Source organism: Oenanthe melanoleuca, chromosome 5 (assembly GCF_029582105.1).
Source record: "Oenanthe melanoleuca isolate GR-GAL-2019-014 chromosome 5, OMel1.0, whole genome shotgun sequence".
In the NCBI taxonomy this organism is placed as follows: Eukaryota; Metazoa; Chordata; class Aves; order Passeriformes; family Muscicapidae; genus Oenanthe; species Oenanthe melanoleuca.
In genome coordinates this window covers 54,613,875-54,628,888 of record NC_079339.1, presented here as the reverse complement: position 1 = coordinate 54,628,888, position 15,014 = coordinate 54,613,875, and the positions used below count along the sequence as shown (strand labels likewise).

The 15,014-nt window shown below is 39.6% G+C and overlaps 1 protein-coding gene across 1 annotated transcript in view; it reads right to left on the bottom strand.

Moving 5' to 3' along the window:
* KCNH5 (potassium voltage-gated channel subfamily H member 5) overlaps positions 1-15,014 on the bottom strand; it is a 146,547-nt gene that overhangs the window by 88,140 nt on the left and 43,393 nt on the right. Inside the window, exon 7 of the mRNA XM_056492958.1 lies at positions 2,296-2,725. Within this exon, the coding sequence (XP_056348933.1) occupies positions 2,296-2,725 (430 nt within the window). The remainder of the gene's footprint in view (positions 1-2,295; positions 2,726-15,014) is intronic.

Here is a 15,014-nt window from a genome sequence, read left to right as displayed (position 1 = left end):
GTTTGAAAATCACTCAGTTCTTAGTTACACCTTTTCATGAGGCCAAATCCTTCTCCTGAGCTCAGTGGACACTGAATGCCTGGGAAATTGTATTTTTCATCAACTATTTGTTGTGCCTTCCCATTTCATCTTGGAGCTCAGAGTGCCAGGCTTTCAGCAGCCAGCTCTGCAAAGCATTTCTCTGCAATCCTGCAGGTCTCATCTCTCTTACAAATATTGCAAATATTAAGCCCATGATTAGTGCCTGTTCCAAAGCTGGTTTATTTTCTAACCAGTGGAAAAAGATCAATCAAGGTTAGGATTTCACATCCTACTGATGTGCATGAATTAGAAATCTTCAAATCTGCACTGATGTCATTGTAAAAGATTCACTATTTGATGATAATTGAGCATTTTTACTTATAAATTTTCCTTGTAAATAAACCAAAAGGTTTCTCCTGTCTGTAGCCTTCCTGCCTGCCACAGTGCTCTTCACCCACCAGCAAGAGAAGGCACATTTATTTTGGTGTTATTATTTTGATATGATTTTGATTTGCCATAAGCAACTCAGTAGTTCTTTTGCCACACTTCTTAAATTTTAGATTCTACTTTTGACTTTTTCCAGAAGCCTATAATCCTACACACAGTTTCTCAACTGCTAAGGTCACTGTTGCCACTTATAAATTTGATGTGAACATTTTGTAATTTTGTAGGTAACACTCATGGAAATTATTTGCCAGTGCCACATACACAGGCTGCTGTCAGTTTTAACTTTGATCCTGCTACTTGTATCCCCATCTTTAATATGAGTTTCAGAGATGGAAAAGCAAGGAAACAACCCACCTAGAACAGACACAAAGCAGGTTACAATCTCCCCGTCCTCTTCACCTGCTGAGGCCATGCATGTATTTTGTTATTATCATTATAAATAGTAGAAGTGGCATTCATTATGTTTTTATGGTTCTCATCACACCCTTAGTCATTTACCACTTCTTTTTTTCTGTCAAATCCCCCTCAACAGGACAACAGAAGTCCCCCCTCCACACACACAAAAAAACCCAAAACAAAACAAGGGAAGCAAATATTACAATGCATCAAAAATGTTCTATATCCACTTTACTGTCCAAATCCCCAGGTTCTGTAAATACCACAAATCAGTGTAACAAATAGCATATCAGCTCCTATGGGCTTTTGATGACCTATCTGCAATAGCTCACTAATGCTCTGGCTTGGGGATTTGCTTTTTATGGACTTGGAAACGTTTTGCAACAGATCAACCCATCATGTAAAGATGGTGTTCAGCAGAAATTTCATTGCACCACACTGCAAGAGTCCTAAAATTGCAACCACTCTTTTTAAAAAGCATTTTAAAATCTCCAGACAAATGTCTTTAATCTTCTAAAGATCTAGAAAGACTGTGGCAAGAAAACTTCCTTTTTTATAGTTCAGTATTTCTCAGAGATGAGCTCGAAGTCTTAGCTGAGATAATTACCAGAGAGATTATGCAGATCTTATTATCTAAAGGTTTTGTTTGCTCTCTTATTACATAATTGCTTAGTGTTTGCATGGTGCTCAGAAAATAGAAAGCACCAGAGAAACACCAAGAGTTATTGATTAAACAGAAAAATAATTCTCCCAAATACTATTAATATCTTAAGTTGTCTCCCCTATATTTTGAAGATTTCTGTTATCTGTAGAGCCCCTCAGTGATATAACCTTGGCAGCACACGAAATGAGAGTTGTGCCTTTCCACTCCTGATTTTGGACTATTTCAGCAGAGCTGTGAAACAGCAGGAAACAAAAAAAAATGTCTCATAATTTCCTTCAGTTCTAGCTTTGCTGGTGACAAAGGCCACTACATTCAGAAGAGAAAAATCAGGGCTCATATCTCAAAGCAGTGCCATAAAGCAAGCAATCAATTTATGGAATCACTAAATGTTTCAAGAATTGGATAAAACCACATCAAAGGATTCCAGGCTTGTGTAAGTTTATAAGCAAAACTCAGACTACCTGAATTCAAATAACTTCTAACCAAATTCTAGCAAAGCCCTTACAAACACAACAAAAGCCATATTTAAAGTGTAAAGATGAGGCCCCAAGTATAACTTGTCATTGGGCACACTTATGTACCTAAACCACTTAGCCTTGCAAGCTGTTAAAAAATACAGCAAGTGCATCATTTCAATGCCTGTTTTCAAGAACTCCAAGCTCATTTCATTATTATTTACAGGGGTTTTTTTTAGCATGCCAAGGAAGCTTAAAGCCAGTGCACTATACAAGACAGGACGGGACACAAGAAAAGCGGATTTTACTTACAGCCAACCATCATCATGGCCACTGAGAAAATCTTCTCCCCATCCGTGGTGGGTGCTATGTTCCCAAATCCTATGGTTGTAAGGCTTGTCATGGTAAAGTAGAGGGAGGATATGTACAAGGAGTCTTTGCTGGGCCCTCCCTCCCACTGGCCCGAGCCCGTGGTGTTGTAGCGATAGGGGGTCCCGATGCTCAGCGCCAGCTGGTACAGCCAGCTGTCTGTTTTGATGGTGTTGGTCAGCTCATCTATGACTTCATAGTCCCCAATGCTGTACCAGATGCAGGCCAGCCAGTGGGCCACCAGCCCAAACACACACACCAGCAGCACCAGCACGGCAGCTCCGTACTCCAGGTAATGGTCCAGCTTCCTGGCCACCCGCCCCAGCCGCAGAAGGCGCACCACCTTCAGGGAGCTGAAGAGGCTGCTGATCCCCTGGAAAGGAATAAAAATCATCATTTCATCTGGAATATCCTGCTGGTTAGCACAGAAGGCTGTACAGCAATTCCTGCATCTGCTTAAAATCTTTCACTGTAATTTTCATAGAATATAAGATCAAACCCTCCTGCCCCTCCAGTGCTTTTGTCCTTGTCAGGCTCAATTGAGTTTGGCTCTCACCAGGTGGATAAATTACTTTGTTCAAGCTCAAGTCTTTCAAAGCAACAGAAGGGTTCTGTAGAACCCAAAGTGGAAACAGCAAGTTTATTACAAAAAGGAGTGGTTCAATGCTTCGCCAGCTTGAAGTAAATTGGAGACTCAGCTTTGACCTCAAGAAGATCAAAGGAGGTGGAAGAGGAGTCACAGGTGGAACTACACCAACCCTGTGGACTCCTCCTGAAGTTTCCCAGAGAACAGCAGTCTGTTAAATCCAAGCAGAGGATTGTTATTCTGGCCAAAACGGGGGCACACCTATTTCAACAACCCTCAACATGAAGAGATGCTCGAGAGAAACATCAGAACATAATGGCAGTGGGAAACTCAGAGAAATCTAATTTTGTTACTCTCACTCACCAAACAGGAGCTGAGTAACTTCCTCTAGTACAACATCTCCAACTCTTATTATCCTTCCAACATAACTCTGGATATTTTGTCATTTACAAGGAGTCTCACTGAGTGAACATGGAATTTAACAACTGTGAGCACATCCCCTTCCTGAGCAAGGGAAATACAGACCACAAGGCCTTTGCATACAGGGTTAATTTCCTTTCCAATCAACAGACATTGCAGATATTTTCCTAAAGCCAGTGTTGGTGCAGTGTTGTTTTTTTTCCTGTCACGCAAGATAGATGACACACAAATAAATGGAAATACAAATATTTAGGGAATAAGAGCACAAGGACCATCAGAAAGTTAATAGAAACATCAGAGCAGGGATAAGAAATGTGTATGTCCTTCTCAATGTACAAATGGTTTGGGAGTTTAGAGATGCAGGAAGAGAACAAAAACAAGCTCCTGATCTACTGCAATCCCATGATATACCTAACTTGTGGATTACATTAATTAGTGGCTCAAAATAGAAGGTTTGTAAAAGGAAGGTTTCTAATATAAAACATTCAGAAGCTGAAGACATTTAATTTAAAGTAGAAATTAAGACATAGAAAGCAATGAGGCAAACATTCCTAGTTACTGTGCCAAGATTAAATTGCCCTTTTCTATGCATCATTATCAAATCAGTCTAGTCAAAACACTGGCTAATTATATTATCAAACAGTAAAAGACTGGAGTTTCTGGAGTTTTCCATAGCAGAAAAACATTTGTCTCTTTTGCACCTCCATTTCTTCCTCTTTTGTACCTTCTTTCCCTTTTCCCAACATTTGAAGGGTAACACACATCTGATATTTCTAGATGTAATCTGTTTGGCACAGTTGTTGTATGCTTTTCAAATCCTGTTGGAATGTGTTTCAGATCCCCAAATCCTTAATAAATTGAAGCTCTATATTTGCATTCAAGCTCTCATGATGACTAATACCACAGAGGGAAGTGGAATTTTCCCATTTTGATTTCTGCATTTTGCATTTACACAAGACAGAAATCTAGTTTATCATCCTTATTTCCATCTAAATGTATATCTACTTATTTGCTTTAGGATATATGACACCCTGAGCAGCCAACTTTTCCAAGAAACTGGGAAGTCCCTTCCAATATTCCTGATGCAATGGACTGAATGAGGTCCCACTCCACAGAAACAATATCTACATTTAAAAAAAAAATACTTCAGAGAAGTTTATAGTTATTCTCAGTATATTTCACTGACTTAACCTTGTTTTGAAAGCTTACAGCTTTCAAAAGAGGGAGAAAACAGCAGGGTGTTTATCTCCAACCAATCCTGTTGCATTGGTCCCACAGAGATGCAATATTTCTGTTTTAATTATTTCTGTTTTAATTTCAGAGTCACCATTCATTAACAGGATTAATGCCAGGGACAGAGTGAGAAACCTGGAATTCAAACTTGCCCCTTTTTTACACCCAGTAGTTTAAGTTTGTCCCAGTGGCACAGCTTATGCTGCACTTTTTACTGCACAAACAATCCTGGAACAGAAGAGTTCACACTGTGACCTCCATCCCCACCCACACTTCAGCATCTCTAAGTTACATGGACAATTTAGCAGTTGTACAAGTTATATAAAAATACAGCATTTATTTCAAAGTCTGGGAGAAAGTTTGTGCTGTCATTTTTTTTTTCCCTAAGCATAGGTAACAATCACATCTCATGTATAAAACAAAGGGAAATATTTAGTTTCAGCTGACATTGAAATGTAATTTTTCCAACGAGTAATTCATTTAAGCAAGTTTCACTGCAAATCTTAAAGCCTGTTCAATCTGACCCCTTACTTAAGGCCAAAAAATCAAGAGATATATTGAACATTCACATTTCATGTCCAATCTTCCAAAATAAAAAGACAATATTGGAAGCTTCAAAAGCCTCTTCCATAAAGCACTATATAGGAGACAGCAAATAAACAAATGCTAAATGAATATGTCATAGATATAGATATAGATATAGATATAGATATAGATATAGATATAGATATATATGATATAGATATAGATAGATATAGATATAGATTAGATATAGATATAGATATAGATATAGATATAGATATAGATATAGATATAGATATAGATATAGATATCACATAGAATAGATCACATATATATGTATCAATTACATATGCACTAACTACTGGTTGGGTCAAGCTGGTACCTTCATACTCATAAAATTGCCAACAATTAATGCAGAATTTTTAATATGCAAAGCTCTGCCTCAGAGTCAGCAACAATGTCTTTGATAGAAGTTATGTGAAAGACTAACTGCCTTGAATTACATTTGGGCAATTAAAAAATTCAGTTTTCTAAACTCAATTGATTGCAGGCTGCCTTTAATTTCATTTTTCTTTTAACTGTATTTATGCTCAGTAATGAATACTTTGGAAACCCTTCTACTCCAGGATGAGCATCTGCTCTGACAGAAGTAACTTCAGCACTCAAGGAACAGAGAGGTGATTAGAAATTGTGAATGGGGCATGTAATCCAGCTTGGCACTGGTATTGTGGAAATAAAGCACATGTTGGATACTGGAGATCCAACCTTCTGGGAGGAGCATTTGTGACTCCACTGCCATTTCAGCTGGGCCAACTGTGTGTAACAGCTGCTGGGCTGTGTTCTGACTGAAGAGAATATCTCCTTATGTTATCAACCATCCAGTCCAGCCCCTTGGGGGTTTGGCTAATGCATTTTATCACATCCTAATCAGATGGAGACACTCAGAATGCTCATCATCAATCATCCCAGCTGCAGAAATCCTTCCACTGAAAAACCACCTACTCCAAAACTGCATTTGGGGTGTCAAGTCTGGAACCAAATTCCCATCTGACACACATCATCGATTTAACTAGTACAAATGTGAGTCACAGGAGTCCTTCCCAGGGACTTGTGAGGCCACTGGATCAGGAGAGGACAAGAGCAGTGCTCTGAACCAGCCATTTTTTGCCACCATTTCAATTTAAGAGACAGCTGAAGCCTTACAAAGGATGCAGACGCTGTCAAATCTATCCAGAAAGATATTTTTGAGGGATGGATGTTTAACTTTGGAATTAAATTAGACATTCATGATTAAACAAAGCCCAAGTTGCCTGACAAAGCACCTTGCAAAGTCTGTGCTCTCAAATTCTCTTGACACACTAAGAAGGGAAATTAAATTTGATAGTGGAGGCACAGCTGATAACAGCACTCAGCCTGACATGCAGAGGGACCAATCCTTCCTTTTAAAACTTACTCTTGCCATTTCAGACCCTAGATGTTACCCCACTGCCAAACTGCTGCCTTCCAGAATGAAAAAGTGTCTAAGCTGTGTGCCTGCACCCAGCTGAACTTTTCCAGCCACAGGACTGAGACAGATGTTTCCCAAAATTGCCAAGCACGCCGTGGGAACAGATCCCTGCACCTCCAGCAAGAACAGGGAGCAAAGTTCTCTTGCACTTAATGAATCCCTGATAAGCCAGGCAATAGGAAGGATGAAGCTGATAAAGTTGTGTTATACAGGGGTCAAGAGCCAAACATGCAAGAGATGAAGGGAACATTGTCACCAAAGGGAAAGGAAGGTTAACAAGGGCAGGAAATCATCTGAGTCCACAATGACTTTACCTAAAACCTCCTAAGCCAGGGAAGAGAGAGTGGAGTCTGTTCTACACTAAAGGAGCAGCAGAATAGCAGAGCTGCATGTTTGTAAAATCTGAAAAAGAATAGCTGATTACTTGCTAATCTAATTAATCTTTTCTAAAGTTGGAAATTATTGCATAAATGTTTTCTTTAAAGTAAAATAAAAACAAAACCAGCCTGTAGTTTCAACCATCTAAATGTACAAAATTCTGCTTAAACCTCCAAATTAAATCCCAGTATGCTGAAATGGTAAATCATGCATATCTTTTTCTTTCTACTAGGGAACAATTAGACTTCACTCCATGATTTTTTATTTATTTGCTGTTAGCTGTGGGTACACACGCAACAGCAACAACAAAAGGAAACGAAATATGCATTTTAAATGTGTTCTAAAACTGAAATACTCTGAGCTTTGAAAATGGGGATAGGTTCTGCATAAAACACTGTCTCATAAAAGGTCAGAGAAAAAAAAAGAATGAAAAACTTTTCACTCAATGCTCAGCACACTGTGGTTTTGAAGAATTTATGGGGTGGCCAAGAACCAGAGCTATGAAATGTTGGTAGGACATGCTGCCACTGCATTCAGAGGACAATTTCAGCATATACAGATGTTAAACTAAATTTAACCTAGTACCTTTATGCTGGACACAATCAATTAAAGCAAAACTGCCATAAAAGTGATGGAATCCTTGGAGGAGTTTGCAGCCAGGGCTCACCTCTGAGCAAGAGCAAAAAGGTTTTGTGTGTCCACAGCATGGGCTGAGCTCCAGGCTCCTCCTGCACCCACAGAAAGCATTCCCACAGCAAGCTGATGGCCAAACCCCTGTCCCTGTGAGCAGCACATCTTCCCCCTGGAGATGAGGAGTGGGGCATGTCAGGGGAGTGATCCACCCCATCCATGTCCAACAGCCAGGGAGGGGAAGAATCAGCCCCCTCCCCTCCCACTGAGCACCCAGGAGCTGAGGGCTGTGGCTTGCACAGCAATCAAACCCATCCTCAGAAACCCAGAGAGCTGGATGTGCACAGCAACCCAGTCTGCACTGGTTATCAGAGAAACAGACACTACTGCCTCCCAATGTGAGACTGATCCTGCTCCAGATGAGCTTGGGGAATAAAAGCTATTAATAACAGGAGGCTGAGATGCTCTGCAGATGCAACAGAATGCTTATTTCTTCATTCAACAGCCAATTACTTCCCATAATGTGATGCTACACTACCTTCAGTTCTTGCAGGGTTTTGCAGAAGTCCCCATGGGCTTGAAGGAGGAATTGAATCAGTTCATAAAAAAGTGAACAATCACAAAGTAAACTGGACTGGGGCTCTGGCTCTCAAAAGGGCAAGAGCTGGTAAATTATAAATATTGAACCAAAGGCAGTAATAAGTGAAGACAGGTGGGTTATGAGAGGTAGAAGAGTCAGACACCTGGCAGCAGAGGACACCTGGAACGTCCTTCCATCAAAAGGGACAAAAGGCTGTAACTCAAAGAAGGGGGAAAACCTGTAAAGCTGGGCATCAGTTATTAATGAGTAATCACCCAGAGGCAGAAAACAGAAAGTGACAATATATAAGAAATAAAAAACTGATCAACAGAAAACAATGCCTTAGAGAGGAAGTAGAAATAAAGAATTGCCAAATGCCAGGTTGAACTTTTCCTTGCAAAGAATACTGAAACAAATACCCAAAGATCCTTCACATTCAAAATTGGGAAAAAAGAAAAGAAAGAACAACTAAAGTGATTGAGCTGCAATGAAGTAAAAATAATCCAGGCTTGGGCTAAAAATTTAATTAATCCTGAACATTAGTTTCCAAAAATGGTGTTGATATTTCCTAGAAAATCTAATGCATCAAGAAGGAAATAAACAGATACATTACCTAACAAATATTAGGGGAAAGAGTAATTAGAAACTTTGAGATAAATCAAAATGCAATCAGTGGAGCAGTAGGTTAAAGCTTAGGCTAGCTAGGATCTATCCCAGCTTTCCTGATAGCTTTTTTCTGATAGCACAGCCCCTTTTCTAAATGAAACAAATGCAGTATTTCAGTATCATAAGAGGTGAAATTCTTATGAAACACAGGGAAAACAAGGACAACCACTGGGATAGCAGTGACTGAAGAACTTGTGTACAGGATGGGAAAATGGAAACCATAAAAAGGGAGTCTAGCAGGGGTTACAAGTGGTGACTCTGGGTGATTTTGCTGGTTTCAGAAATAGGATATGGTCACAGAATCTGCTAATGGCACCTTTGGAACACACTGTCAGGTACAGAGAATAACAGTGTGGGAATAAAGGAAAATGTGATAAAGCCTGACAATATAGAGTCCCAAGGTATCCATTACAGAGCAAATTAACAGAAACATCTAAAACTACAAGGATCTTTAACTGAAGATTACTGAGAAATATTTGGGTATATGGGTTAATCCCATGAACCCATCCCACATGACTCACAGCACAGGTTAATCCAGCTCCAGGACAGACCAGCTGAGTGTTTCCACCAGCAACAGGAAAAGCCAAACCCCAGCTGCAAAGTGAAGATGAATTCTCCACCTGGAATAATCTGTAAAGTACTTGAACCTTACTTCCTGCAGAGGGAGGCAGTTGGATCAGCCACAAACACCTTCATAAAATTTCATAAATGAGGTGTCTAGACAGGAACAGTTTCCTTAAACTAAGGAAAACAAAATAGGAGTGTTTGTGCAGGGGAGAGATGACTTTTTTCTAAGCACATCAAGGAGATAAACATGAGGGAGGGAAAAGAAAAATTTAACCAAGGAGGTTAAACAGGGAGGAATGCATAGACTGCAAATTAAGACAAATTAATTAAGACATCATGGGGAAAGGTGGATTTTGACCAGTTTATAGGATGGTTGATACTCTGAACCTGCTCACCAAAGCTGATGACTCAGAGACACAAAAGGACCCCATGAATTTTACACCTATTTTTTTTTTTTCTGCTCTTGCTTTTATCCTTTTAAAAATCCAAGTGAGGCAAATATAGTCTCAAGGGGGAATATATTTCACCCCAGCCTAAACTAGACCCCAGAGGAGTTTGTTCACACTGGTGTCACTACATTCAAGGATGAGAAATAGAAGTTTTAGAGCAGAATGATTTTTCAGACCTACTCTGGTGTTGCACCTTAGAACATGAGGAGCCATGGCCCAAATGTGCCTGTACCTCCTTGTGGATAATGCCTGGCCCCATGTTTCATCAGCACATTTTGAAATACATTTCAAATATTTTATTTAAAGTTGCATGGGAAAAAAGTTTCCTTCCCTTTCTCTCACCAGAAGTAATTACAAAAACAAAATCAAGAAGCAAAAACAAACAAACAAAAAAATCACCCAAATAAATCACTTGGCTGATTCTGTGTAGTTTATTATTGAAGCAGTGAAAGAGGCAGGATTTTTGTAAAGCTTGGGCAATCTCCACCAAGAGAAAACAAAGTGCCAGATTTGGGCAGTGACTGAGCAGGTGAGCCTGCAGGCACACAACCAAAAATTCCTGTTCTCTGCAGGGCAGGGGGAGCATCCTGGGGGAGGTAAAGGCTGTTTGAAATGCAACCAGAAAATCATTCCTAAAAGAAATGTTCGAGCTTAGCTACTTAAATAGAGCTTAGCTCTAAAATCCCTGGTTAGCTCCTTAATGCTGCTTTACTGGAGTTAATGTTAAATCTTCCAACACATATCAGAAATCTTTATTTCTCAGTAAACAATTAATAAAGTTGCATAGTTGCAAATCAAAATGAGTGGATGACAAAAAGGAAACAGTGATGTTTGTGATTTATCACCACTTTAAAAGCAGAATTTAGAGCTGTGTTCAATCATGTAGATACACACAGGAGTGAAGGGCTTTGCTTCTTCTGCACCAGCTGTTTAGATCCCAGGTGCAGATACAAGCAGAGCCCAATTAATACTTGACCCTGCACCCCTGGAAGAATGGGAGTAGCAACCTCAGTGAGCAAAAATTTGAGTCTTTACAGCAAAGTGTAAGCAAGTAAGTTTCTTCATGCATTTTCTGTAAGTACCCCTAAATTTATTGCTTGGGATTTATCTTCTGGGTTTTTCTAATCAGGAGGGTGGAGAACCTTTCCTTTTTTTTCCTAACAGAAATATCAATAAGCTGTAACATTATAAATAAACTTCCAGTGAACAGTTTATGGCACAACTACACAGTGCAGCACATTTCAAACAGCAAATAAATGAGGTTATAAAGAGAAGGGTGATTTCAAAATATTTCCCCTAGATGCAAGATGAGGGGGATGTGGCATCTTGCACTATTTATTTGTTAGTGTATCAGTGTGCCCCAAGAAGGGGGAAAAAAGACAGTATCATTAAATATGATAATTTTTACTCATGTAGGGAAGGTGGGTGGAGGACAAAATGGGAATTTGTGCTACTCCCATCAGCATCACTTCAGTGAGCATCAGATTATTTCATTTCTTCATCTCCTTTGTAAGCCTTCCCTTCCTTTGTGAGCAAAAGGGATCACACAGGACTCCAAGCTTCCCTTGAAAGTGCTCCACAAACTGACTGAAGATTTGATTTAAATGGCTTTTTAGAGGCACCCAACATCTGCTTCCCAGTAATATATACAACCTATTAAAATTTTAAAAAAGAAAAAAAAAAAAAAAAAGAAAGAAAATAAAAAGAAAATAACATTGGGAGATCTAAATGCAGTTCAGTATGCCATAGCCCACATCAGACAGGTGTACCAGGTCTGCACTGGCTCTGGCTCTGCTCCTTCCTTTCACCTTGCCCCTCACATCATGGAGACATTCAGATATCTCCACAGGGACACCTGCACTCATATCCCAGAGCTTGTACAGCATTAAAGTAGCTGGTTTATTAATTAAGAAGAAAAAATGAAAAGCTGATTAATTAAACAGTGGCAGAACTTTAATAAAGCCTTAGAATGAAAGCCAAAGAGAAGAGGTGCAATTCTGCAAGTCAGTGCAATGGGGTGATAAAGGTGAATAAGAGAAAGGGGTGAAAATGGCTGAAAATCTACAAAATATAGATAGTGTAGATACATTTACAACTTAATACCATACCCATGCCACTGTATTGTTCTACTGTGGGTTTTCACACACTACAACAGAATGACAGCATTCTTCATATCTAATTGTCTTCTGAGTGCATAACAGGGGGGGAAATGCCAGGTCCCAGTGCTTCTGCTGTCACTTGCTAGGAACATGCATGGTACTTTAACACTTGGATTCAGTTCTGAGAATTATTTTCTCCATTCATTTTCTCCAGTGCAGGGGGTGGTGAGTGACCTGACAGCCCCACACACCTGTCTGATGTGGGCTATGGCATACTGAACTGTAATTAGATATCCCAATGGTCTTTTTAAAAAAGCCAGCTAGCCACAGACTGTGCTTCACAGCCAAAGTTACACTCCTGAAACACACCAATTTATCTTCACCTTGCATACTCCACTCAGCCTGGTGCCCAAAAACCCTCCTCAGATACCTCCCACACAGGGAATGTGTGGACATGGCTACACCAGCTTAATCAGATTCTATTTGCTTTCAATTTACAGACATTGCAATTTTACTTCCTATTAATTGGAGTGATATAAAGAAGTTTCTGACAGTGCTGAAATACGTCAATAATTGTAATTAAAAGAAAATTGCAATTATAAGGAGTCCATGCTTTAATATGCCCTGCATAGATCACTAAATTTTAAAGGCCACTGGGTCATGTAGTCTTCCATTATTAAACAATAGGCACAGAACTTTGGTTTAGGTCATTTAAATTTCTCTGCTTTCACTTCCAGCCACTTGCCTGTGAAAATTCATTTCTGTAGAAAGGATGATATTTATACATCTCATCAGAAAACCATCTGGATACCCCCCTGACTTTGTGTCCCTTTCTTCACATGTGACATATCATTTCAGGACCACATTTCTGACAGAGAGGAGATCCAGCTTCTAGGTGTTATTTCATGACAAAATCAGAAATTCATGAATCTCAGTTAAAATTCCCAGGAAATTTTTTTTTTTTTTTTTTTTTGTAATAGTAAGAGGCTTTTCCATTTGGCCAAAACCTTGTCCATCCATCTAGTCAGGGGAATATTTACTCAAAATATTTCTTTTCAGAGGCTCATATGCATGTGAAGGCAAGAGCCAAACACTTGCCCAACATCCTGGAGCCCTGGGATGCCAATTGATGTATTTGGTCCCAAAGGGAGATTTTAACATGGTTTGACCATACCTGATCAGATCCTTGGGCCCCTGCAAATTTACTGACAAGTTTATCACAATATGAGTCTGATAATTCTGACTTGTATGGAAAAAATGGTTACAAACAACATTTTGGTAGCCCAGACTGAGAGGTCAATATTTATCTCTCTAATAGGCAGAACACACATAAAGGCTGAGGCTCAGGGTAACATAATTCTCCAGCTTCAAAAGCAGGGAGTCATGATCTTATAAATTTTATATACTGGTGCATACAGCAGTGGAAGAGTTGTCACACACAGCTCATTACTCAGGGAAAAGAAAATTGGAAGCACTACAAGCAGCATGTAACTCCAAGACTAAAATCCAATTTCCAGTCGCTACACACTTCACATCCTAATACCTACAGGAACTTCATGGGACCAAAATCTTTGGATCCAAACACCAAATTCCCCACTAATCCAAAGTTTTGTATCTTTTTTGTTGTTGTTTGGTTTTGTTTGGTTTTTTGGTTTTGTTTGTTTGCATAATGTTAAAGAAGACACAGTTGGACACTTTTAGACTAAATCTGAAGTTTAAGAGAACTTTTATACTAAAAAAAAAAAAAAAATAGGTCACCCAAGTTTCAGAGACTCTGAGTACACGCACTCTTTTCTGGTTTGTTCCTTGAAAACTGGATTTCCCAGTATGTACTACACTGTCCCTGTCACACTTCTGTATAGGAAAGGTTTTCTGTATGGGTTTGGTTTAGCCAGAACATCTTTCAGTGCAGGATATGCTGCCCAATTAGAAAAAATGTCATATACTTTTTTCTGATTTTCTGGGACTCTCATCCTAGTAAATTTCCTAAATCAAATATCCCACTAAGGATTCCACTTTTCTCTCCATTAGTTCATTTTTCTCCAGCCTATTTTACCTTGTTTTCCTACCCTTTTAATACCATTTAGCCACTGAATTCCTCATCCATCACCTCAGCTCAGATCACTCTGTGCTGTGCAAGGTGTTTCTCATTTTGTCACCTTCCTCTCCCTCCACACATCCCAAGCCCCCTGAGCAGACTCCAACAGCCTGGCTCTGCAACTCCACAGAACCTGCACCTCTAATTCTGCCTCAAATCATCTTAATCCCCCCCAGTTCTCAATTTGTGTGTATAATCCTCCCCATCAAATCCTTCTACCAAGGCTCTACATGTACTCAGCAGCAGAATAACTTTGATTTGCAGTCATTTCTGCCTCAGGTGGGAACTCCAGCCTCCAGCTAATGTTGTCTGTGAGGGAAATGACACCATTCCTACTCTGGCCAAGACTGGCTGCATTTGAAGAACTACAGCCCTCTGCAAGAAAACACTGATTTCATTTTTCAACCTTTTTTTTTTTTTAATATTTTAATTTATCTCCCTAATTTTGGCACTATAAATAGCACTCTAGAGCTATTTATATAGTGCTATTTATAAATGCACTTAAGGCATTTTAATTCCTTCAAGCACCTGTTTCACATAGAAATCTGTGTAGGCAACAAAGAGACAAAATCCCAAACCTCCTTGGCCACATCCTTCTTCATGAGAGATCTGCCCACAGTGAGGAAAAGAAACCCCCTCCAGTGGGGGTTCCCCTTCTCATCCAGCTCCTTAGCAAACAGCAAAAAAGCATTTGTGCTTTATGTGGGACAACGAGGGTCAGATGTGGGAAAAACAAGGGAAATTTGGAAAGTCACCCTTCACTCAGCTGCCTCTTAGGGCTGCTCACTCTGATTTGGGTCCATCCCTCACCACCACACCAAGAGCTCAAAGAGCACCAGGACCTGAGTCTTTACTGCTAAGCTCATTTTTTGCAACTTTATCTGAAATGCCACAATCATCAACTTTAACACTTTTATCCAACACCCA